Source organism: Acipenser ruthenus, chromosome 5 (genome assembly GCF_902713425.1).
Source record: "Acipenser ruthenus chromosome 5, fAciRut3.2 maternal haplotype, whole genome shotgun sequence".
NCBI classification, from domain to species: Eukaryota; Metazoa; Chordata; class Actinopteri; order Acipenseriformes; family Acipenseridae; genus Acipenser; species Acipenser ruthenus.
The window spans coordinates 35,240,764-35,267,397 of record NC_081193.1 but is presented as its reverse complement, the minus strand read 5'-3'; the positions used below and the strand labels follow the sequence as shown (position 1 = coordinate 35,267,397).

Genomic DNA, 26,634 nt, shown 5'->3' with positions numbered 1-26,634 from the left:
CTTACTGAAAATACAGTTAATCTGACTTAAATGTTAATGGAAATTAACAAGGAATAATTTAACAAATTTAATATGCAATTACATATCTATTACATGTTAATTTAACATTAATGTAATATGCAATTGTCTATCTATTTAATATTCATTTGACGTACATTTAATATGCAATTGCATATCTATTTAATATGAATTTATGCCACGCAATATAAAGCGTTGCCTACATTTCTTATGGTCATCAGGACGTCCACTTCGTCATTCAGAAAGCGATGTGGTAACGTTACATTGGTAAGCAGAAATCAATATTTTGGAGATGATTCTTGTGAAGAGTCTGAATCGGATTAATTTGCTTCCCGGAGCAGATTTTTATTTGGCGGTTTGTCTAGATACGGCAGCAGAGCTCCTTGCTGCCGCTTGACTTGATTATTTATATATTTTTTATTTTCCTTTTACAGTGGCCCAACTCGTACTTGAGACGGGCAAAAATAACACTCGCGAGACTCGTCATACAATTTGTGACGTGTGTGGGGCCCCGGCTTAGGTTTGGGCCCTAGACTTCCGACTCGTTTGCGAGTAGTGAGACAGGCGCAACACTTTAGTACATGATGTACCCCAAAGTGTTCACATCAGTTTTAATAGCCACATCTGAACAGTAGGTGGCGAAAATAAATTTCGATAGAAACTTGGTGGCCATTAACTAAATAGAAGAACAAATACGGACACATTAGACGCTGTGACTTGTTTCCTTACGGTTCGTGTTACAGTCGTACCGCCAAGGTGTAATTTTGTATGGTTGTTGTTCATTGAGTATTTTCACGTACATTGTTAGAGGCACTGCAGAATTAACAAGCAGTTCACATTGCATTAGATATATCATTTTCTGTAGTCAGCATTATTCGCTCGAGGTCTTTTGATAAGTACGAGGCAGGTGTGTAGTTGTCTTCAGTTAATTATAGTATTTTATGCCGATATCAGTATTTTTCTTTTACAATTTAGGAAGTTAATATAAATATGTATTTTTTAATCTTCCAGAAGCGGGAACATGAATGAATGGTGCCGAAAGAAGCCCTTGGAGTGGCAGGGATATGTCAACAAAGAGGTGAAAGTTACAGCTGCTGAACAGGAATACCAAGGATGGGTCTTCACCGTGGATCCGGTGTCTGCCAAGTAAGCTAATTATGTTTCAATATCTAAGTTTATTTTCGCTGGTGTAAAGACTTTTAGAGATAAATCAACGTCTAAAATCACTGAAATGTAATTTGTTTCCTCCTAAAACCTTATATTTAACCATTCCCTCTAGTAAACCATTCAAATTAATACTTTTTTTTTTTTTTTTAAATCAGATTGCAAATATAACTCAAACTGCAACCGGTTTGTTAGGAGGCCCCGTATTACCATTGTACGTTTTTTTTTTAATATCCATTGCTATTATTAAGAGCTCGGACATGTACCTTTCTTATTAATATGTCGTTTTTTTCATTAGAAACTGAATTCCATTAAGCAACTTAGAGCTAACTTAGAGCTAACGATGCAAAAGCAAATATTAAATCTAAAATTTTTTAAAAAATTAAAATGATTATTTTTTTTTTCTTAATTTGAGCAAGAACATTTTCCGGACATTTTTCCCAGAGGATTAAAAAATACGTATTTATATGAAGTTAGTTCATATTACATTGTCTTTACTCCCATCTCTGAATAGTGAATTGTCCTTTACATTATAGCAAAGCAATTTAGTGTTTCTCTTCGTTCCCTCCCCCTCCCAGTATTGTCTTAGTGAATTTTAAGGATGGTGGGAAGGCATCTATCGTGGCAGTGATGGGCCATGCTGTGGAGGCAGTGGACGTGCTGAGAGAAGGGGACAGCAGCATGGCAGACCAGCTGACCTCCTTATTCATGCCAGCAGGGGCCCAGAGTTACAGCAGAGAGGAACTGAAGAACAGGAAAAACAGCCTCAGAGACTGGCTGGAGAAGAACCGGATTCCTTTTACCGAACAGGGTGCTCAACAGGAAACACTCTGTGTTGCTGGGGTTTTAACAGTAAATCCCCCATATGGACCTGAGGACTGTAGCAGCTCCAATGAAATTATTTTATCAAGGGTGCAGAGCCTTATACAGAGCAACCCAGGCTGCCCGCAAGATCAGTAACACTTTCAGCTGATCTGGTCATTTCTTTTGTTTTGTTTGTTTTATTATTATTGAGATTATATAATGTATTGTAGTTCTGCATACTCACCTCCTACAAAAGGGCATGTTTATTTTATTTTTTGGTGCTCACTGAAGCAGAATGTGGTGATGTTCAAGGGTACAGCATCAAAGATGCCATGATAATATGTAAACCTAATGTGTGTATATATTCAAAATTGTTTAGCAGTTACTATGGCATACAAGTGTAAATGCCAACAGGAATTTGGAAATACTAAGTTTAAAAAATGTTTAGTTTTTTGCACAAGTTCCTAAAAATGTCTTTGACTTCAGCATTTCTAAAACCTGGACTTTGAAACTGTCTTCCAAGTAGGATGGCTGGTGTTTAATGGTAAAATAAGCACGCCCTCTCTATATGTATGCGCATACAATCTCGCTAATGAAACAAAAACATCTTGATGTGACTATTATGGTCAGAAAAGTTTTGAAAGTTAAGAATTTTTGTTTTCATTTTCTGTTCATGTGTTTCAAATGTTGCAATTGCATTCATTTGTACTGTGGAATTGCAATGCATATAGAAAACAAAAATGTCAATAAAGCCAACACAATCTTGTTTTTCAATTATGTTGTGCATAATCAGGGTTAATTTGGTTCCCATGAAACAAACTATTTGTGGTAAGCACTGGGTAAACCAAGTCTCATCAAAATAGATGCATTCAAAAACGTGTGACATACTGCTCCTACAGACATAGAAAATGAGTTGCTCTTTGGAAATGGGTGTTTTACTACATCAAAGTAGTGATCTTTTTATTTACCTTTACAAGAAACAAACGGTAATTACTGCTTAGTTTGTGGTAGCTTTTTAATAATGATTCTTTTTTGTTTAACAGTCTTTGGCAGTACCGGTAAAACATGTATTCACTTGTTAATCAAAGAGCCCTTTTTAATTTATGCTCATCATTTTCAATTGTAAACATAAATAAATAACTGCATTGCACATTTCTCATACACTGAATGCAAACATAACTGAAAAGACTAAATATAAATCTGTTTCCTAAAGCAGATCCATCTATATTTTATTAAATTCTAACTAGGTGATACATACTTTGATTCTTGCAATTAAATTGTTGTATTTCTCAACATTTCTTGGAATGAGAAAATCTTACATGTATTCAAAGATACATTTTTCTGATTTTTGCTAAAAATCCAATGTCTAAAAAAGTACTCGACTGAAACTTTGATTAACAGGTTACTCTTTGTGCATAAATTTTTAGAACTGATTTGGGAGAATTGGTCTCATCCGGACCGGATCTTATAGTATAGTTTATCTACACATACTATTGTATGTTGGCAAATTATGTATATCCATGTTAATATTCACAAGCAAGTCAAACATTTTTTACATGTGCACTTATGTACTGACACTGGCTGTGACAAAGATGTAAAAAAGTAGTGAAAAGCATAAACTTCAAGCTGCTGCCAACTCTTCCTGCAGTTCGAATCTGTCAGTACCAGCCTGGATGCAGTGATGTGTTTCTATTGTGTAGTAACAAGTTTAACAATCATGTCAATAATCCTAGACCCTCTGGGGCAACTGCATAAGTCCATTGTGGGATTCTTGATTTTATCTTCTAAAAGCTGATCTAGTTCCCAGCGAAGCTCTTTCACGAGTTCTGCAACCTGTGCATGAAAGAAAGCAAAGTACATTAAGTTACTCTTTCTTTGTTAAAGAACTACAGTACAGTTGCATTGACATAGAAAATAATGCATTTCAGAACGCAACAGCATTGCGAACAGACTTATGACTTGTTTCGCTGATGCAGATTAGAAGTAATCTTGGACTACCAAATGTTACCTTAAGGAAGGTAGTCCAAGATTAATGCTAATTGGGGTCTGTGAAACTAGCCATTACTGGTATGCAAACAAATCTTTATCAAAAATTATAAAGACATGGGACAATAGTTAGAGAAAAGAGTTCAGAGACATCAAAAATCATTAACATTGAGAGCAAACTGAAGTGCAGAAGTTTCTGACAACCTGAAATGTGCAAATTCTAATGGTAAATATGAACCTTTTAAATTTGGAAATACTCTATATTCTAACAAGAATAATTAAACTCTGAAATTCCATATAGTGCTCCATTGATAATCATAATTAGGGTTTTCAGTAAAAAAATATTTTTGCCGATAATACCTGCCAAATTTAATGTTCAAGTTACCAGCATTTATTTTATAAAAGCAGAATCTCCACTTGTTTTTATTTTGAACTCAATTTTCCAACATCCCCTGCTGAGAAAGAATGTGTGCGAGAAGGCTTCCCACATCAGTTCAGATCTGGATTGTTGTTGTTACACACACTCTTCTTACATTTTCTGTAACGTCCAGAACGATCCTCAGTGTCTGCATTTTATAACTGTTGGTGAAAAGGGGGTTTTGATGTTTAAGTTGGACATTTCTTTTTTAAGTTTGATGTTCAAAGTTTATTTCAATGGAGCTGACAAACTGACTGGGCAGTGCAGCGTTTGTTTTCCACAATTTCTTAATTTGGCCTGGCTTTGGTTTCAGGTGGGTAAATGCCTTCTAGTTTCACAAGCAGTGAACATAACATGTTTTGTTTTATTGATGTTAGTACTGTTAATATTACATTACTGTTTAAGTTGTTTACGTATACCGATTTTTACCAGTTTCTATTTTTTTAATGCCGAAAACCGAATAAATTCAAACTGACAGTTTTGCAAAAATGACAAAAAACTTAAGCATTACCTGATGTGAAGCAGCTGCAAAGCAGATCCAGCCGTCATCGAGGGAGATGACAAACTCCCCTCTCTGCAAGTCTACTTTGACCTGTCCACCTCCAAACAGGACAAGTGGGTATACAGACACCATGCTGCAGTCTCGGATAAAAACCCGGCTGGTCTTCACCTTCTCATGGTACACCAGGTAAGGGCTGTCAAAGTGTCTGACCTAAAACACACCAGCCAAAGAAAAGGGTGGTTTTTAGAACAGATTATCTGGACTGCAGGAGCAATATCTGGAATTATTATTGACTGCAAAGGTAAAAGTTTAAATGATTGCTCTGTGGTATAGACCTGTCCAGAATAATCATCTTTACTGCTAGCCATTGTGTAGACATTTTTATCAAAACCATTCAACAAAAGAGCTTCATAATTAAGGATTGTATAAAAGAATACACATTGGATCATACATGTACTTAACAGTAACACAAGAGGATACCGGTAGCTGGCTCACAGGAATGCAACTGTATGTTTTTGTGAAGATTACATTACTGTACTTAAACTTTCTATCAACCACATTCTTAACAACCACAGCTTACCGAACAGATCAAGGATACAATATGGCATGCAGCTTTTAAAAGCGCTGCAAATCATAAACCATTTCTCATGCAAAGGGCCTGTTTATTATTGTGAACACAGGGCTCACCGGATAGTTCACAGAGGAGGGGTGAACATTTACACTGCCATCGTTCTTCGTCATGAATCTCAGTTCGTCTGCTTTGGGCTGCATTTTCACTGCTCCTTTGCTGGTTAGCTGGTATTTACCTTGCGGAGCCCTTACCTTTATATTTTAAGAATAATAAAATAAATATTATATGCATTTATATACAGTAGTAATGCATTTCAAAAGAGGCATTTTAGAATGTGTGCTGTCTGAATGTTATTGTTTTTAAGTGAGGCCCTATTCACAAAACTAAAACAAACATAGACACTTTATAGTTACACTATTTTAAGAAAATGCATTATAATACACTGACTCTGACAGTGCATTATAATATAAAGGCTTCAAAAATCTGAATCCTACCTGAACCACATTTGGGTAGAGGGCAGCACAAAGCATGGCGGACATGAGCTTGATGTTGTCAGCATTAGAGTTAGCCTATGGACAGGATAAAATAATTAGAGAAAAGTCCATAAAGAACTTTAGGGACTACATTTTCCATTGCGAGCCAGTTTACAGTATAACAGTCACACGGTGGAAAACTGGTTTATATGCGGTAACACATTCTGTACAAGAAATGTTAATTATTCTGGAGAAATGCATCCACTTCTTAAATCTTAAATGCTTGTTGTCCTACCTCATGACCTGTAGCTTCCAATATACCATCTTCTCCTTTACTACTCATCCTTTCAATGACCCTGGCTTTAAGCCCATCTTTTACAAACCCAATATCAGATAGCAGCTCTGCAAACTGTCTTTTGAGACTGGCAATTTCCTGGGAAATGAAAAAAAAATGATACTGATATCCAGTAGTATCAGGACCTTAAGAACAACCATATGAAATGACACACACGTTTTGGGTAAACTGGCAGACAGCAGGGGCTCCTAATAATTCATACATAACTATTAAAACACTTAATAGAGCTGAATTAAGAAATACTAAAATAAACTACATTTTAAAACTCGTATTACCTATATTTGTAGCTCCATTTGCTCAGTGTTACATCCATCTGTCTTCATCTGTTACATTCTGGAATAATTTTTTTGTCTGTAATTGAAATTATTCTTAATAAAACAGGTCTTACCTGTAGAACTCGTCCAGATAAGAAGTGTTCCCTGCAGTATCTGAAACCTGCTTGGGCACCCTGCTTAGCAGCAGATTTCCATCCCTAAAAGGGAATCAAACATTTATATGAAATTATGAATTACACTGTTCCTTACAGAAGACCTCAGTTACAAACCCCACACCCTAGAACGGTCCAGTCAACCAACACACCACTCTATACATTAAAAATGATTAACCATTTAAATGCAATGAAGGTACTGGAATTACTTGGCAATACACAATAATTCAAGAATACTGTTCCACAGACACTGCACAAAGCCTACCTTGTATGCCTGCAGAAGTGCCAGATGGTCACTGTTGCCTAAGGCAAACTCCAGCTTTTTGATATTGGCCTCCTCTCGCTTATCCCATGGAGAGACCTAAGCAAAAATGAATTCATAATAAGATAATTTAGTATATACAAAATTATGCTCCAGTCCATTTACTAAACCTTTTTAATGTATCATGTGCATAACTGTAAATTGTAATTTATTATGTTTCCCAACCTTTCAACATTATAGAGAAAAGTGACAAACACACTTCTCTGACCTCTTAGTAGATTGCATGATGATTCCCTCCATGGGACTAATAGGGGAGTTTACTAGGTAGTGTGTATGTTTCTGGCCCTTTAAAGCAGCTAAATTCATAATCAGTAAGAATCAGATACAATGCTGTACCTTGTATGATTTTAAACATTTAAAGACATATGTATTTTGGGTGAGTAAAATACAACATTACCTTGAAGTTACAAGTACTTCCAATAAATACAGTAGATACTACTTTAAGTTTCATTTAGTGTTAGACGGTCCAATTATTGTTTCTCCTCATCGCAGCAATTCCCCACACAGCTCAGGGGAACTGAATGTTCAGTGGGACTCCGATCCCACGACCAAGCCAGCTTCCTCTTCTACACCCAGGAACTATAGAGCGGATGTCAGTGAGCTACTGACCTCTGGAGGTGTCCACCTGCGCTCACTAGGCACCTGGCTGGCAGGATTCGCTGTAGAGTGATGAGGAGAAACAGTCCCTGCCTGTTTTGCCTCCCTAACCCGCATGAGCACCAGAGCCAATGCGACACTCCCTCTGGAATTCCGTGAAGACCAGCGACTTCACACAGCCAGGATGTGAACCTGCGCCCCCCTGACTATACAGTACATACTTGAATGCAAATTTATGGGGTATGCATTAACTACAGTCTTAAATTTTAACTGTAATGTTAATTCAAAAATATAGTTGTAGTGTGAGAAGTTGCTACTCTCAACGTAGTTGGCTACTGCTTTCACCGAGTCTCTTGTACTCTCCCTTTCCATGTCGACAGACATACTCCCTAATTTTTTTTTAAAACAAACAAAAAAAATAATTTAAAAAGTATTTAAAAAAAGAAACTGTACCGATACTGCACTAATGCAAATAAAGAAACAATAATACTGTATTCCTTATTGATCGCCTTGCTATAGCAATATAAAGCATTCCGACTCCAAACACAGAATATTGTATTTATTATATAAATTTACCTTACAAAAAATTCGGTTGACAATTGGTAGGTTAGGTTTAGGGGGACTAAGACGGTGGAATCCAGTCGCTTATTCACCAGTCATGAACACACACTGCAAGTGAGTGAATTCAACCATACTTTTTAAAAATGTTATTATATTTTTTATTTTTTATTGAGAAAAACAGATTTGTTGGTCACGTGTTTCTAGCAATTCCTATTCTCTAGCTACCGCTTGCAGTATATTAACAATTGACCATTGAGATGCTGGGAACCAACAAAGTACAAGAAGCTTGACAACATTCAAACTCAAGCTCTGCAGTAGAATTGCTATGCATATTCTTTATGCATTCAATTTAAATATCATGCAGAATTCATATTTTTTCAAAGCGTAAAACACCCAGTACGCAGCTTATCTGGAGCGCTGGTTTCCTACAAAAGAAACAGACACATGAAAAAGATAGAGGACCTCGAGGTTCAATCCCCGATTGTAAGACCTGGTTATGAGACTTACGAATGGCGATTTGAAGGCTAAGCTGGCTGCGATGGTCAAAGCAGGGTCCAGGCATCGGAAGATGGCACCGAACAGCATCAGTTTCCCAATCCGGACGTCCACAGGCAGCGAGGCCAGGTGATAGCCCAGAGGAGTCAGCTTCTCATCTGGCGTCAGGGCTCCCAGGTCTTGCAGTCTCTGTTTGGCAGCTTCCACACTGTTAGCCGCTGGAGGCTCGATCAGATTGGAGAAAACTGACTCTAAAGGTTGGTTGTCAAACATTTCTAAAATTTTGATCCTTTAAAGAAAAAGAGGCACACATAAAACTGTTTATAGTTTTGCAACGACAAAGTAATTTGTATGCTGCTGTATATGCCTGTACTGAGGCTGCAAATTTTGTGACTGAATTGTCAAATAAATTGTGACTGAATTATCAAAGAAATGCACTATAGTCTATACAAAATATAAAATTGATTAGGGGAGGTCACTCAGAAAGCATGCAGACAGGTCAGGGGCTAGCTTAAAGGGCACAGGAAGAACTTCACACACCTCCCTTATAGGATTGATAGGAATTTCCAGGTGACCCTATCTTAACGTTTGGTTATACCAACAATTCTGTGAATATTTTATTTTTCCTAACCTGAGGCATAGCTGCTCCAATGGCACCCTTTGAATCTCAGGGAGCTGCTGCTCTGCAAGCTGGTGACGGAAACAGTGACTGGTGAAGAGATGAAAACAGATTCCAGAGGCGACTCGCCCGGCTCTCCCTCTCCTCTGTAAAGCATTGGCTCGTGACACCCAGGAGTCCTCCAAGCTCTCCATGCTCTTGCTGGCATCGTACCTGAAGTGTTCAAACAAAGGGGACAGCATTTCATCTCTGAACATGTAGCTTGTGCAGTGCCAGCAGCTACAACACCACACCAATAAACGTTACTGTCAAAAGAAAACAGTTACAATGAAATACCAGTACACTATCTTAACAAATCCTGTTAGTTTAAACGCTTCATTTTGATACCTGATACCTTGTAACAACTGTAAGTCGCCCTGGATAAGGGCGTCTGCTAAGAAATAAATAATAATAATAATAATAATAAATGCACAAGCATGCCATCACAGGGAGAAAAATTATGATTTACACAGAGCAGCTACTTCAGGGTTAGAAACTTCTACTGGTCCTGCACCCAGTCCTGGGCTTTCTATATGACTAACAATATTGAGACTGAACAACTGAATTTTGTATCTGATCGTGCAGACTGCTGAAAACATTTACCTCTTCTCTTTCATCTTCCCTGAATCAATGACATACACCACGTCATCAATGGTGACTGACGTTTCAGCGATGTTTGTGGAAATGATGATTTTTGTCACACCCTCCGGTGGCCGATTGAACACAGCTTGTTGTTCTTCGCTGGACAGTGATGAGTGCAGTGGGTAAATGGCACACCTAAAATAGACAGACATTAGCATGATTCACACGGAACTAAAAACCAGGTGTCCTCAGAGCTGATTAAAAGCAGAGGATGTCAAGTACCCTCTCAGAGTTAGTTTTTATCAAGGAAAGTCAGTAAATTCAAAATGAAATGTGATAGAGAAGGCACTTTGCTGCATGATTTGTAAACAATGAACCAGGTGTAAATAACTAATTTCATTGTACCTTCTTTTCCAAAGACTAGAATAACCATTTCATCCCTTGACTGATATGTTGCTCCAGACATATCTTCAAATGCACCGTTGAAAACATTAATTTATCCAATTATGTTTTGAATTTTTGCTGTCCCCAATTTGGTTTTGGAGAACCTTAGGACAGATCGTACCAATTTTAATATTATGGTTTATTGTAAAGGCTGGTATTGCTTTGAGGCGAATACCCCGGAAATGTTAAATCAATTCTAACGTAACACTGACATGGTCGATTCGCACAGGAGTAAAAAGACAAAGGACGCTTGAGACTGTTTTATAGGACATCGGGAGCTTCTGTAAAATTGCAATCAGAGGATCTCTGAGAAAATGGATGGTTCGGACGGGACTAAATTTCACTGAAACCACCTGTTTATGTGGTGACTTTAGCCCTGTGCAAATCGGGCTATAGATATATCAATACTACAGAAAAAGCAAGAAAATCATCTGTGAATGGGTAAAGTGTCCCCCCACCTTTTGAAAGCGCCACAAGGAGACTCCTCATTGAAAGTAAGGCAAGTAATTATTATAAAGTAACCCCAGCCAAATTTCCTGCATTTTGCTTTCAATAAAAAATTGTATTTGTTATATAAACGTTATATAGGTAAAGGTAATGCATTCATTCAATAATAAACAATACAAAATGGGCTTCTGAATCTTAGAACTCATGGGACAGCAAATGTTTTTTTAAATCTTTGAAGGACACACTACCCAGATATTTTATTACTGCATATTGGCTTGGAGCTATTTGATGGACAATTTAGATTGCAGCGATTTTGCCCCTTGACCCTACAATAAACTCACTATCTATAATCTACAGCCTCAAGACACTCTGCTTCATGATGTAATAAAATAATTATTTGTATCTATATCGCAATGGCCCCTAAAAGGGTTATCACTTGTTACAGACAGGCACGTACACAAGATTACAAATTAGCCTGCTTACTGAGGCTTTCAGACTCACCAGTGATTAATATTCACAAAGTCCTGCTGTATAACCTCCTTAAGTTACCCTTGCAACTTAAAATTTTGCCTTCAGGCTGGCTGCATTGTGTTTACTTTGGATCAATGGTGGAGCTCCAGGACACACGAGCAAGTGATTTGCATCGTCTGGTTCATGAAAAGGCCAGATCCGGTTTAGTTTTCCTTTATTTTTTCTTTGCATTTTTTGCTTGTCTCGAGAATGTTCAATATCAAAATAGGTCTTCATACCTTGTATTACGCCTGCCATTAAACAGACGATTGGACTGTAGTTGTTCATACAGCATCTTAATTTCTGCTAAACCAGGCATAAATACCAGAACAGCACCTAAAAGAAAATATAATATCTACATTTGTAAGGAGGATTTCGGATGGTTTAGCCTTTTTGAAGAATTTTGTATTTCTAATTACAGTTGTTTATGACACTTGCCCACTATATGAAATCTGGTTTCAGTCCTCCTGCATAAATTAAACAAATACTATGACAATAACTGAAGCTCATCTGGGCTATTTACAATTTAAGCTAGCTAAGAGTTAAATACTGATTTTTATTACCTGGTGGATAGTTGTGATCCCCATCGACTATCCACTCCAGCAGATTCTCCACTAAGTCCATGTTGATTTTCTGTCATTGTCTTAAGAACAGACTTGCTTACCCCTTATGTAATTCAAACAGACAAATATAATAAAAAATCAATATTTCTTATAAACCGAACCAAGCCAGTAATTAAATATATAATACTTTATATTTATTGTTGACCATTTTTTTATGCTATAATTTTAAGTTAAACAACAGGTGCACTATAGTGTGACTGCCATGATTTTTAATATTGATTGCTTAGAGGAGCTGGGGAAATTGGAGGTCTCTCATTGTTACTAAAAACAACTGCAGGTGTCCTTTAGGTTACCTTTATAGCGTACTGTCATTTGCTGGAGTGTTAGCTGTTGATCTGGAATCGAGTCTTTGACAAAGTCATCTTTCTGAAAGTGCATGAATGACCACATGTCATCCTCCAATTGCTCCACAGCATTCCGGTTACTCTTCCCTTTGCTTGACTGGTTGCCTTGCTTTCCAGAGCGCATATACGGACTTCCATCTTCTATAACATATCTGTGAATAAATAAATGATATTACACAGTTCCCACATACGATGAAGCAAAGCACAGTTTACATCATCCAAATGTTGCAGAATAAAAATCCCCTATTGTATTTGAAGATATTTAAACAGAATAGGTCAGCTAAAATGCAGGGTCCCAATTCCTGTTTATTTACGAAATGAAACTATTTTATTCGTTGCATATCCAAAACTAGATACAGAATGGGACAGATTTTCTTGCTCTTTTTTATCTAGTATACATGATTAGTGTTCACTCTGTACCATACGGGAATCAGGAATTTCAAAGAAAACCTCTTGATTGTTTACCCACTAAAAAGTAAAACTACTTGTAAACAGTCCACTCTGAGTCTGATCCTGTGGATAAGCAAGAGCTGTTGATTCTAATTGGATTAAGCACAAAGAGTTACATATTTAGTTTCTTCTGGAAAGTTTGTCTTATTTCTTACCTGGTTTTTGCAATGGCATCTTCCAGGAAAAATGCATCAACTGGGAATGTACGACCTTTAAAGAGGAAATACAAAATATGTTGAAGATTCTCTTTGTTTTATAGCTAATTATGTGTTTCAGATATTGCATATGGCCCCACAATCATGTTCAATTCTACAGTAAAATAGAATTCCTTTAATATACTACACAATGTAACTTAAATGGCACAATGCCATGCTTCCGCTACTACTAGAAAGAGGTTTAATATGACAGATGCAAGCTATGGCACAGCCCAGGAAGACAATTCAAATAGGCTTTATTTGTTATTTTGGTGTTTTTATAATTTAATGTTTTTATGACTCAACACTTCTAAAAAAAACCTATGGTACAACTATTATAAGCATATGGGACACTACATATTTAAGTTTCCCATACTGTACGTAGATGTATGGCTGGAGAGACACGCACAGAAATGAACCGAAATACAGGAAGCCTTTCTTACCTGGTATGTTAATAGTGGGGCAGGTATAAAAGTACTGAGAAAAGAGTTCAGCATTAAGTGTGGCACTCATGAGTATAATGCGCAGGTCAGGCCTCTGGATCATTATATCTTTCAGGACCAATAATAGGAAATCACTGCAAAGGAAGAAAAGCAATACCTATATATTTTTAAACTGTATTTAGGACAACCCAAGTTAGGAAAAAGGAGTCGCTGCTTCTGCTTATAGTGCGTTTCTACACAGAAGAGGTCTCCTGATTGGTGTGTGAAGTGCCCTTGTGTAGCAGAAACAAACACCTTATTTCTCTCTGGTTTACTACATGTTTTTATGTTGTGAATAATCAAGAGTGTTGAACAAATGCACATGGCATTACCTTTCTTCTGTTCTTTCGTGGACCTCATCCACAATAACATGAGTAACACCTTGCAGGTCTGTGTCTCCCTCTAGTCTCCTCAGCAACACTCCAGCAGTGCAGTACAGCAACCTGGTGGCAGAAGACTAAAGGAGGGACAGCTAAACATTACATTCCAGTGTTGATTATTCATTATCAACAATCAATTATAAATTCTGAGGTAAAAAGTAGATAAATGTTTCAGATAATGTCTTAATGTTAATGTAACAACTGAACACACTGACTAAGGCATTAATCAAAAGAGTTGCCTAATTGAGTATTGTAGTATTATCCATCATAATATTATAGGCTAGTACTGAAGTTTGAACTATTTTACTGTTAAAACGTGATTATTATGAATGTATGTTTTTCCCTCAATGTAAATAACTCAACAATCTACTGATCCATTCATTGATTAACAGTGATCACTTGGATTACTAGTCAAGGTTTTGTTACCAGAACAAGTCTGGAAACACTACTGAGGCCTAATAGAGAATAACCTCTTTGGGCTTGAACAGGTCACAGTCTCCAAGGCACACTGTGGTTAAACAATGCTAGTTCCCTGATAAAACCCTCAAGGACACACAGAGCTACCCTTTGAGGTTACCGTATTCCTTCGAATTTAAGATGCCCTCAAATTTAAGACGCAGTCCACATTTACCACCCTCGTTTTGAGAAAAACATCAAATAAATATGCATTTACAAAGACACAACCTAAATGACACTTTTGTATCATTCAAAACTGACACAAAACAGTGTTGTTGTAGATTAACCACAGAGCTTGTTTATTGTGCTGCGCACTGTATAATACTTAAGATGGCTTCTCTGTCGTACACACACCACCACTCACTTACGGCATCACACATCCTGGCAACAGCAAGCACGACACAACACTCCACACCATCAGGCAACAGGTAACCCAGCAACCACAACAACATTGAACATTGCTTGGCATGTTGAAAAATACACGGGTCTGATCAGCATTTCTATCTGTCCAAGCTGGTACTGTTTGTTAGAAATGCTAAATTGTAAATGTTTCTCTTGGAATTCCTCAGGAAGCTTGGTTTGTTTTTTCTCAGCAGTAAGTCACGTTTGTGCTGCTTGTGTATTTGGGCAGATGCTTTTGTTGTCTTTTCTCATCAGTAAGTCACGTTGCTGTTTGTGTACTCGGGTAGTCACGTCTTTTGTTGGTGATTTTAATACACGCATCACTATACTGTACTCGAATTTAAGACGTAGGCTATTTTTGAGAAGCAAAAAATGGTTACAAAAGTGAGTCTTAAATTCGAAGGAATAAGGTATTTAAAAAAAAAAAAACAATACATTACATACAAGAGAAAGTGTCACAAAATAATGTACATAAGGTATATAATGACAGCAAATGAAACAACTAAAGCTCGAGATCCTGAAACACAAACCTTCACACTCTCGAGTCTGATCTGATACCCCACGGTCGTCCCCAGTCGCTCTGCTCTCTCCTGGGCCACTCGTTCAGCTACAGAGATGGCAGAGATCCTGCGTGGCTGGGTACAGATGATGTTCTTCAGGGTGTCATCCAAGATGAACTGCGGGATCTGCGTGGTTTTACCACACCTGCCATCAGAAAGGTAGAATTAAGGACCAAAAATTGGAGTGGATGCTGTGCGCTTGCTAGCGCACTGCAAATGTACTCAATTCAAATTTTACATTTTTGCTCACAAACTGTATAAAGTAAAAGTAGCATTTAACATATCAAGATATTATTGTGCATGACGACACCTTAACGTACTATAAAATCTACATAATACAGTTCATTTCAGTTAATCTTTGGGTAATTTGTATTAGGTAATGGGGAAGCAAAATGACATTACATAAAAAAGCCAACAATACAAATAACCCCCATGTGAATCTCACCCAGTCATTCCACTCACAACCAACACCTGGCTTTGACTCAGCATTTCTAAGATGTTTTTTTCTTCCTGCCATGCAGGGAGCTTCTGTCTTTCCTGCAACATCGAGAGAAAGCGCCTGGAGGACTAAAAACACAGGATCAACTCAGTGAAGCCATCAGTGATTAATATAATTGAATGCTTGTAAAAATAGGAGACCTTCTCAAGCAAAGCAAGGATTTCTACATGCCACCCTGCACCACCAGATGGTGCTCACTTGTTCCTCTGGATACAGGGCTTCTCCGTCAGGTTACTTTTGCCAGCATTCAGGCAGTTTGTAATTGGTGAAGCCATCAAGACCATTCCATTTGATGTACCAATTAAACATACACACATCTGTTACTACTGTCGATCTTTACACAGCACAATTTAAAGATCTAGAACAAAATCAACACCTGCCTTACTATAGTGCTTTAGGGTATATACCAGTATATCAAACAGCTTGGCATTGAGGTCTTCACCAAAGTCATCAAAAAAACACTACTTAAATAAATTACATAGGTTAAATTATTCTATGACTGTCCATTGTGCAAATATACTGTCACTGTAGATGGCACTTAGTATTCTTTTGTCAATCTATGCTTCATTTATTATTTGTTTATTTAGCAGACACCTTTATCCAAGGCGACTTACAGAGACTAGGGTGTGTGAACTATGCATCAGCTTCAAAGTCACTTACAACATCTCACCCGAAAGACAGAGCACAAGGAGGATAAGTGACTTGCTCAGGATCACACAATGAGTCAGTGGCTGGGATTTGAACTGGGGACCTCCTGGTTAAGCCCTTTTCTTTAACCACTGGACCACACAGCCTTCATTTATTGTTTTAAGAAAGATTTTCAAAGGTTTATAACCCATTCATGCTTTGAGTTAGAGATAAAGGCACAGTATCTAATAAAGAACAATAGTCGTACCTGCTTGTTCCTGAACTGCCTACAAAGCTTTGTGTTTTCCTGCTGCACACTCTCTGCTTTCCATTCGTACTTCTTGGTGAACTTTTTCTTGAAGTTCACATAGCTCTCATTCTCCACAGGGACTGCTGGGGGATCCTCCAAGTCATCCTCCTCTTCTTCGGACTCCACAGCTTTCTTCACTGAAACAGAGGCAGGCAGGAGGTCCCTGCAAGGTTAAACACCACTGGGCACTGCATTAAAGCACCACTAATTATTAAGTGAAATCTGTCACCTAACACTACAGGGCTATTCCATGAAAATGGTTTGTTACACTGATATCACACTAATGGGAAGCCCAATATTGTGTGGTGATCAGTCACACCTAATACACAGAAAATGAATAATCTGAAAGTCTTGGGAGCGATATTGATGATGTAACAAACCTTACATTTATTGTTTTTGAAGCTATAAAAATAATCTACACGAATCCTATGCGAAAAAAGATTATTTGATACATACATTTCAAAAACAAATCATGGACCATATTGTTATTATTTATTTTCTTTTTTTTACCTTCCAGTTGCTTGGGGACATCCTGGACAGGAGAAGCTCTTTTAACACTTTTACTTTTAGCTGGAGTAACGGCAGGCAGTGGCGGTGGGGGGACGCTGTACTTGTGGTGGTCGTTCGCTAGCAGTTCACTCATTTTGGCTTCGTCTTCCAAACAGGTGATCAAGGTGAACACAACAGGCTCACCCGACTCTGCAGCAACCAGAGCCTCCCCGTAGAGGTATTCAGAAATGTGTAAACGGCCTGGAAGGGGCAACGTCTCATCAGTGGTAGTAAATGCCACTACAGGAGCTTGGAAAGGGTACCGATTGCCCTCAGGAAAACGGATCTCCAGCTCATATACAGGAGACGTGTTGCTGTCAAAGCTGGATTGACTTGGTCCCACAGGCTTCTTTGTATTTGCGTAGGATTCTGTAGGCATCTGATGTTTAAATCGACACTTCACACCAAACCGGCACCCTGCCCCCTTCAGGTAAAACCGGCACACATCTTTTAACAAGACCTGGCTGGTTTCCTTCTTGGCGCTTCCCTGTTTGTGATTGTTTCTTTTATCGATTAAAAACTCCAGCTCCAGTGTGACGGTCCAGACCCTATTGTGGATCCTCTCGGTGAACCTGTCCCCATATATGGAAGAGAGGGCAAAAGCTTCCTCCTGCCGCTGCACCAAGCAGTCCTCAATGGTAATGTCACGACATGTGTCTATGGACCTGGCACGCTTTCCATACTTTTCTTTTAAGCACTGCTGAAGCAAATACTCCAAAGAAACTCCAACGTCTCGATTACAAGACTGTAATGCCAATTTGCTACGTTCCTTATCAAAACCATATCTGCAGAGGAAACAGGAAAACAAATGGTAAAAAACCTTATCTCTCATCATGTAGAAGGAATGCTGTGTTCCGTCACCTCTTGCATATTTATGAAACTGAACTTTATCACAACTTATTGAAAGTATCATTAGGGAAGCATTCTTCCTGTAATCCACGCTGCTCAAGTTAAAACAGTAGCTTGGTATGGGTATTAATATAACAGTTATCTAAACTATTCTACTTTTTTTTTTTAAATCCTTTTCTTTCAGACATCACATCCTAGTTACTTTTTAAAACTTTTTATAAAAATGTAAAGCACCCCTGTGGCCTCAGTAGAACTCGCAAACACGTCTTCTCTCTAAGCACAGCTGGTACATCAGAATGTAACTATTAACCTGTCTCACCTGCAACACTCTGCTCCTAGTGGATGTAAGAAATACAATAGTAAGAACTTAGAATCATTGTGATCTTTCTTACAGCCACTGGAAGAAGGTGTGGCAGGGCAGGGGGGCAGGTAAATGGTTAGACTCTGGTGTGCCAGCTATACTTAAGAGAGAAGACATGTTCGGCAGCTCTATAGAGGTGACAGGAGTACTTAAAAGTTCTGAGTTTCAGAAAAGTCATCAGGATATACAAAGTGGTTCTAAATAATAAGAAAAATACATTAGCTAACTGTGATATTTCATATCACTTTAATGTGGTATCAAGTGCAGTTGTCAGTGTGCATTTAAGCTGTATCTTTTACTGCGCTGCAAGTTCTGTACTAGCTCCCTATTGTGAAGGCAAAAACAAGCAAGTGCATATTAATCACAGTAAACCTTTTTATTTTTAAGAGGTGGGCGGCAGTTTCTATGGCAGTAAGGATCACCAAAACTTTACCTGTTAAGCTTTCCAATGGCAAAATGTGAGATGGGGGTCTCACAAACCTCTCGTTCCTCCTCGGAATCAGGCTCAAACACTGCGCTATCAGAGACTTCCACCGGGTCATCGTTAGTACACCAGAACTGACCATCATCACGGTAATCAAGCTCATCGTACTCCTCCTCTTCGGGTTCAGAACCGGAGTACTCTTCACAGTTTCTGTTGCCAGAAGAATTGCTCCTTCAGATACACACCATAAGACCACCACAATATGTACTACAGTAATTGTCGAGTTGTACAATTATAGATATCACCCTCTCACATTAAAGGATTTCAACACAAATTAGAATTATTAAAATTGGCAACCTGAAAGGATTTTTCTTATGTGTAACAAAAATAATCACACCCTTACTATCTACTGCTAGGGATGCACATAGTGGAGGTGACTGTACGTTTGTCACACTTTACATATATCTAGAGAACCACTTATCCAATTGCGATGAAACTTGCTAAGGACGTTATTTAGCACAACTTATTGATAGCATCAGAAACTGGGGACATATTAGTAGAATACTGAACAGTCTTCCTGTATATCACAGAGCTGAATGCTTGTTGACAGATCACATATTTATGTCACCATTTATTAAACTGTACAATGTGGTTTGCCTAATATTGCCAAAAGAATATATCCCCATCAGTCACTGTGTGCACAAGTGTACTATGTTAGTTTCCTATCTATGTATCTACTTTATAATGCATATGGTTTTTTCAAAGTAATGGCAGGGCAACTTCTCGAACTCTATAGAGTTCACACAAATTCTCTCTAAAGAGAAAAATAAAATAAAATTCTAACCGAAGGGAATATGAATTGGCATACGTTTGGAACAAAATATATATACAATGTTTGCATAATGTATAAAAAGAACACTTACTCGTCAGGTTCTTCAAAATCTTGAGTCTGCAGTTCCCGCAAAAGTTCTTTAACGCTTGCCTGATTCTCAGAGGTCATGTGTATCTTCTGCATCGGCATTCGTGGAAGTTCAGTTTTTGGCCGAGGCCTGCTGTTCTCTTCAGGTCTGGGCCTTGGCCTGTCTCCAGAGTCTGTTTTAGGCCTCCCTCTGCTACTGCCACCTTCCCCACCTCTGCCTCTGCCTCTGCCTCTGCCTCTGCCCCATCCACCTCCACTGCTACCGCTACCGCTACCTCTGCCACCTGGTCTGTAGAGAAACACATAATTCATAGATTTATGACATCACCATCCTTTTGGACATTTTCTAGCAAGACAGATGTTGAAACTGTGTTAAATATGCAGCTGCAAGATATGTTTATACACTTTAAAGAGACACTGAACTTACTTAGGAGTGAGAAAAGAAAGCATGAAAACCTTGACAAAATAGAACTGTATAAAAGAGCAAACCATATTTAGGTGATCAGACATGAGAACACTCAAGTTTGGGAATGCTACCAAGAGCTGGTAAAATGCTACTCTGAACAAACATTATTTGATTGCCTTCCACAAAAACATATTTTGGTAAAAAAAAAAATGGTACAGCTTCACAATATGATTGGCAATAGGGTTGGCTGTGCTCCGGCTTTGCTAGTTCCGGCTCCGAAGTGGCTCCGGTTGCTCAGCTCCAGAGCTGATGGATACCTCCTGCTCCAGCTCCAGAGCTGATGGATACCTCCTGCTCCAGCTCCAGCTGATGGACACCTCCTGCTCCAGCTCCAGAGCTGATGGACACCTCCTGCTTCAGCTCCAGAGCTGATGGATACCTCCTGCTCCAGCTCCAGGCTGGCTCCAGAGCTGATGGACACCTATAGCTCCAGCTCCAGGCTGGCTCCAGAGCTGATGGACACCTCCAGCTCCAGCTCTAGAGCTAATGGATACCTCCTGCTCCTGCTCCAGCTCCAGAGCTGATGGACACCTCCTGCACAAGCTCCAGAGCTGCTGGACACCTCCTGCTCCAGCTCCAGAGCTGATGGATACCTCCTGCTTCAGCTCCAGAGCTGATGGATACCTCCTGCTCCAGCTCCAGAGCTGATGGATACCTCCTGCTCCAGCTCCAGAGCTGATGGATACCTCCTGCTCCAGCTCCAGAGCTGATGGATACCTCCTGCTCCAGCTCCAGAGCTGATGGACACCTCCTGCTCCAGCTCCAGAGCTGATGGATACCTCCTGCTCCAGCTCCAGGCAGGCTCCAGAGCTGATGGATACCTCCTGCTCCAGCTCCAGGCTGGCTCCAGAGCTGATGGATACCTCCTGCTCTAGCTCCAGGCTGGCTCCAGAGCTGATGGAGACCCCCTGCTCCAGATCCAGGCTGGCGCCAGAGCTGATGGAGGCCCCCTGCTCCAGCTCCAGCAGCCCCTGCTCCAGCTCCGGTGGAACTCCACCCTGCTACCCCAGCTTCAGCTTCAGCTCCAGAGCCACTGAAACCTCTAATCAGTAATGTATGTCCCTGACTATCAGAATAACATCCTAATTAAGTTTTTTTTTTTGTATTTGTATTTGTTCAGTATTCAGGTAATGCATTTTAACAAGACCAATATATTAAACTATGGATGACCCCTTATATCAACAGAAATGTACACTGGGCATTGTATATACTTATTTATTTTGTTCACTCAAGTGTTTAAACTGAATAATTCAGTAAGGATTTTTTACAACCCTAATTGACATCCAACCTGGATGGACGACTGGGTCCGCAAAACAGGCTGAAATCATCTCCATCATCCCAGGAGTTGTCTGCTGCCTTCCTGGCTCCGCCTCCACATTTTCCTCTTCCTCCTCCTCCTCGAGGTTTGTTAAACCGTCCACCACCTTGGTTTGGCTTTGCTTTTCTTCTCCCACTCATAGCTGTTACCTGTTAACATGTGCAGAGGTTTTTGATTTTGGGTGCCCCAAAGGCAAAGGGTCTCACATACCACAAATGAAGGACCATTTTTAGCCGCCTATACAACTAAAATTATGTGTGGCCTATTTTAAGGGGTTAGAAATCAGTAGTCTCATGTTAACATTTATTATCAAGGTACTGCTGGTAACTCTCTAGTACTGAATGAAGTGCGTCATAGCAAAATTATTTGTCATATACTCCCAGTAAACAGAACCGAGTTCCAAGATAAACGAAGACTATAAACGTCCCCTTTTTTAAAAATATGGATTAACACAAAATTTAGCTAACATACATAATTCCTGTCCCAAGTGATGTCTTGATATATAAATTACATATTTTGTAATGGGTAATGTTAATAAAAGCCGTTTAAACAGCGTTTAGACATATCATTCCTATCCCAAGTGATGTAAATTAAATATTTTGAATGGGTTATGTTAATAAAAGCTGTATAAAAAAACGTTACTTTTTATATTGAATCAAGCCAGGCACAAAGAATCACGTTTACGTACTTTTTTAAAATGGAGAACCGATCAGAAGACTAAGTTTTACATAATCCAGGTCCTTGACACTGTGACGAAACAATCGGGCTGCTGTGTTGATTAAAATGTGTGCCAACATAACTCATACAAATGAAAAATATTAACTAAATCACATCTTCAAACCTGACACAAGACCTTTCTGCGTACCGGCTCTGCAGACTCCTTATTGGCTCCCCGGCATGGGGTTACAGTTTTCCTTTCCGGGTTAGTAATAGCGTAACCATAGTGATTTCAACGCGTCTTCACAGAAACATTTCAGTAAAAAATAAAAAAAGAAAGCATGTCAAAGCACATACAGAGAAAAGTTTAAGCATAAGGAGATTGTTATTTATTGCTACAAATTAAATCATAGCTGGTCAGAAGTGTTGAACAGCTTTCACTAACAAAGGAAAATGTCTGGTAAGTTAAAAATGTGCATGATATACAACTGAACTGCGGGAATATTATATTTACACCACCTACCATTGTCGTTGAAAGTTCTTGTTAACAATCGCACTGTCGCCAGGTTTTTCTGTCCTACATTCAAAAATATTCAAAACCTCCAGACTTTTCCATGTGTGGTTTGGATAACATTTCAGCTGTGTTACGAACCTATTCTCAAATATGCAAAACAATAAAGATAACATATCGAGTTGTTGTTTAATATTAATTACTGTGATTAAATAACAAATAATGCAATTGAAATTGAAGTTATGAAAGTAATTAATTATGTTGCATTTTAACCTGAATATCCTTCGATCAGCTTTGTATAGAAATCTATGGATTTCATGCACACTGATACACAAAGAGAAAGGCCTGGCAAGAATTTAGCTTTATAGAGGTGGGGGAAAATCTAACACATCTTGGTGATGATAACTGTTATTGTTTGTGTATGTGTTTGTTTATTTATTTGTTTATGTATGTATGTATGTATGTATTTATTTTACAGTGAAACCAAGCAAAGAGAAGACTAATGAACTGAAAGGTAAACTGGTTAAGTTAAAAAGACCACTTTTTCTGAGTTAGAAAACAAGAACAAACAAGTAGCAGCACTTTTGTGTTGATTCTGTTTAGAAAAATTTGTGCAAGCATGGCACTGGAGCAAGAACATTTGGAAATATGCCTGTGTATTTTAACACTGTTGAAATGTAAATTGTAATTTGTTCTTATTTTTGAGCAGGGCCTGCAGTTTTAAATATATCTTACATATTTCCCAATGGGGACAGATACGGTGAGTACAAAATTGCACCTTTTTGTATGTGATAAGAAACTCAACAATAAGAGCTGCTATTGATGTGTATTACTGAATATTGTTTGTTTCAGATGGTGAGTGCCAAAAATCTTCAGATGATGTCATAATGAGAAGTGGCTCAGGCATACATACAACTCCAAATGGAATAATTTACAAAGGACAATGGTATAATGATAAGGTAATCAGGAAGATGCGTGTTGGAATTTACTGAGTCATACTTTATCTGCCCAAAACACAAATTTGAAACACCTGCCATACAAGTGTCAGTATGGTGTAGGGACACCATGGGCAGCCATTAATTTATTGCAAATTCCGTATCAATCAATATACATTAAGGTCTGTCATTAATTATATGATATGGTGAATATAAAAGCATTTTTTGTATGTACTGTTTATGTATTGTAATGTTTAGATGAATGGGAGTGGAAGACTGGAACATCCCTCTGGAGCTGTTTATGAAGGGGAGTTCAGAGACAACATGTTCCATGGAAGAGGGACATACATTTTTCAGAATGGAGCAAAATATGTTGGAGAGTTTAATGAGAACAAGTAAGTACAAAAGCAGATATGAACATGCTGATAACATAAATCACAAAGCAACCAAAATGTGTTGAGTATGAAGAGCAATAGTGAAGAATAATGAAGTAAGCAAGGATGTCTGACAGAGGGAATTGGCACCCACATTGTGACCATTGGCAGACAACTATGTTTATATTTAAAACAACTTTGTCTGTTGTATCAAAATAAACCTTTAGATACTACCTTGGATTAATGAAAATGGTACTGTGTAGGAAATAATTGTATTTAAATTAACATTATCTTGATTTCAGATTAGAAGGTGAAGGGGAATTTACAGACCTACAAGGACTTCAGTGGATAGGCAACTTCCATTACAAAGCAGCACCTGGCCTGAAGCTGAAACTGGACATATGATTGAACTGCACTTTGATAAATAAATTGTTCTTGTCATAATTCAATATTTAAACCATTTGAACAAAAGTAACTATTCCAAAACAATGTCCCTCAATACAAAACAGAAGAAGACAGACAGCAGAAATGTTTTTTTGTTTTTTTTTGTCATTTGGTTTCTTTTAGCTAAATATTCTAGCTAACATAAAATAATTTTTTTGGAAATTCTTGATGATTTAGTCATTATAGTATCTTACAGAGAAATAATTGTAATATTATACAGAATATCGTATAAGAAAACTAGTCTTCCATGTTCAGTGGTGTAATCTTGTATACATGTGTTCTCTTTTAATGTTCTTATTTTATACTGTGTAACTCGTATAACACAGATTGAATAACAGCCTGTAAATTTAAATACACAGAATTTATCTTGAGCTTGGTGGCTACACATCTTAACATCTTAACTACTCTGTTTAACTGAACTATTTATATATGTGTTTTCATTGACAGATACCTTTAAATATTTAATACCACACATTTTTGTAGCCTGGCCAGAACATGGACATTTAGGGGACAAAGACTAGACACATATAAATACAAAACTTTCTGACATGAAATATCAATAAATTAGTGTCTTTGCTAAACACCCTTTGTATAAAACAGTAGTTTTGTTCAAACTTTTTTTATCGTAATAATTCTGAGCACGTGTCAAGAACTGTCCACAAACTGGTAATTCTCATTGCATACATATTGGCAATTAGATTGTTATGTTTTCCGCCTTTCTTTGGAAAGGCGATGTGATCACTTTGAGAACAGTTTGTTTACTATTAATACTCTTGATAAACTAATGATAAACTGAGGAGGCTTTGATTATTATACCAACTCACACAATGACCCCCTTTATTAGCCATAAACAGTTTACCACCTTATAATAACCTCTTTTCACCAAACTCTGTTTTTTCTCCTACATCACAACAGTAATTTTGTTTCATTTTTTAAGAGCAATATACTCAAACAAACATTTAGATTAAAAACTATTATCTAGTGCCATAGTAGGTTAAATAAAGCTTGGAAGCCTTACTTTCTGTTACTATTTCATTCATCACCTCAGCAGTGCCTTCATTTGGTTGGCTAGTGACAGGAAAGAAGACATAAAAGGGTGGAGACCATTTTCCAATGGGTGAAATGACCAAGTAAGTGCAAGACTCCTGAAAGTAAGGCATGCAAACACTGCTTTCTTTAACCTAGTATAGTGCCAGATACTATTTCTTTTAAACATTTGTTTCTTTTAAAACAGCTTTGCAAATGGCAGTGCACTAAATGTAATATTTATGGATTTATTGCATTAGCTATAACCCCTTTAAGGACTGTTTCTTCAAGGTATCTAATCACTTCTGTAAATGAAAATTGGGACCAGTGATAACGCTTTAGAAACATGGTTTAACATTCCTTTAATGTGAATTAGAGTAAAGATAATGGCTTTTTAAGTTTTGGTCATTACCTTTTACAGACTTCTCTGCATAAGTTGGTGGAGAAGAAGGAAGTTACTCCCCACTTACTGGAACCAGGATAGTAAGCTTAAAATACACAGAAAAAACAAACATTCAGTAACTTCAGCAGCTTAGATTGGGTGTACAGTGAAAAGGGTACTTTTACTACACATAATAAAAGGAAAATGTATTAAAGGCTGACAAGAACTGCATAAAGTGGAAAGGATGATTCCTTCAAGGTGCCAGGGTTGCACGAGGAACAGGGGCATGATTACCGAAAGGCCCTGATTTGTGGGAATTAAATAACCTTTCGTTTAAAACAAACATCTTATTCAGATTTTAAACAAATACACACAGATAACACTTTTTTTAAAATTCAGTCTTGATTCTTCATGTTGGGCACAAGGCTCAAACTTGTGACACTGATAATAAGACACAAATTATATAACTGGCAGCATAAGTTGGTTTCCTGTTTTTTGGTTGCAGTCCAATCAGGAGAAAAACAGGCATACAGAGATTATTCATTATGGCAGGAAGCCTGGTATAAAGACTAAAGACATATGGGCCCGACTTTCCACTTTGGGCTTGCCAAGCTGCAGGGGTGGTGTACTTGTTTGCAGAAATACCGTAACATCAAACCCCTTTGTTAACCTTTGCAGTTTATTAAATTGACATGGTTGTTTTTGTTTTTATTATTATTATTATTATTATTATTATTATTATTATTATTATTATTATT

The 26,634-nt window shown here is 38.0% G+C and overlaps 3 protein-coding genes across 4 annotated transcripts; 2 read left to right on the top strand and 1 right to left on the bottom strand.

Moving 5' to 3' along the window:
• The first annotated feature begins 554 nt into the window (after nucleotides 1-554).
• LOC117403054 (gem-associated protein 6-like) lies at nucleotides 555-2,760 on the top strand. 2 transcript variants are annotated; one of them, XM_059024097.1, is made up of 3 exons: nucleotides 555-748; nucleotides 1,030-1,164; nucleotides 1,761-2,760. In XM_059024097.1, the coding sequence occupies exons 2-3, from the start codon at nucleotides 1,040-1,042 to the stop codon at nucleotides 2,140-2,142; spliced, it is 507 nt and encodes a 168-aa protein (XP_058880080.1). In that variant the 5' UTR covers nucleotides 555-748; nucleotides 1,030-1,039; the 3' UTR covers nucleotides 2,143-2,760. The 2 variants fall into 2 exon arrangements, with proteins under 2 accessions (XP_058880080.1, XP_033860816.1); XM_034004925.3 differs by having other exon boundaries at nucleotides 558-925.
• A 223-nt stretch (nucleotides 2,761-2,983) lies between these two features.
• On the bottom strand, nucleotides 2,984-22,419 carry LOC117403052 (putative ATP-dependent RNA helicase DHX57). Its single transcript, XM_034004923.3, is given in 25 exon segments — nucleotides 2,984-3,819; nucleotides 4,902-5,102; nucleotides 5,580-5,714; nucleotides 5,958-6,032; nucleotides 6,232-6,369; nucleotides 6,680-6,763; nucleotides 6,984-7,079; nucleotides 8,706-8,982; nucleotides 9,325-9,525; nucleotides 9,955-10,128; nucleotides 11,574-11,670; nucleotides 11,898-11,971; nucleotides 11,973-12,000; nucleotides 12,251-12,453; nucleotides 12,907-12,961; nucleotides 13,389-13,522; nucleotides 13,760-13,884; nucleotides 15,196-15,370; nucleotides 15,671-15,792; nucleotides 16,620-16,798; nucleotides 17,172-17,995; nucleotides 18,854-19,054; nucleotides 19,768-20,052; nucleotides 21,518-21,696; nucleotides 22,236-22,419. Coding segments are annotated over 24 exon segments (4,197 nt in total). The 5' UTR covers nucleotides 21,688-21,696; nucleotides 22,236-22,419; the 3' UTR covers nucleotides 2,984-3,675.
• An 87-nt stretch (nucleotides 22,420-22,506) lies between these two features.
• On the top strand, nucleotides 22,507-25,051 carry morn2 (MORN repeat containing 2). The gene is made up of 6 exons (XM_034004927.3): nucleotides 22,507-22,664; nucleotides 23,194-23,229; nucleotides 23,425-23,475; nucleotides 23,568-23,674; nucleotides 23,909-24,045; nucleotides 24,327-25,051. Exons 1-6 carry the CDS (start codon nucleotides 22,658-22,660, stop codon nucleotides 24,427-24,429), a joined length of 441 nt encoding a protein of 146 aa, XP_033860818.1. The 5' UTR covers nucleotides 22,507-22,657; the 3' UTR covers nucleotides 24,430-25,051.
• Nucleotides 25,052-26,634: the final 1,583 nt, after the last annotated feature.

Bases quoted from the DNA above. Each gene is read 5' to 3' on its own strand.
- morn2 (XM_034004927.3), top strand. The intron at 23,675-23,908 runs GTAATCAGGAAG...TGTAATGTTTAG, and splicing joins GACAATGGTATAATGATAAG to ATGAATGGGAGTGGAAGACT. The intron at 24,046-24,326 runs GTAAGTACAAAA...TCTTGATTTCAG, and splicing joins GGAGAGTTTAATGAGAACAA to ATTAGAAGGTGAAGGGGAAT.
- LOC117403054 (XM_059024097.1), top strand. From the start codon at position 1,040: ATGAATGAATGGTGCCGAAAGAAGCCCTTGGAGTGGCAGGGATATGTC. The intron at 1,165-1,760 runs GTAAGCTAATTA...TCCCCCTCCCAG, and splicing joins GTGGATCCGGTGTCTGCCAA to TATTGTCTTAGTGAATTTTA.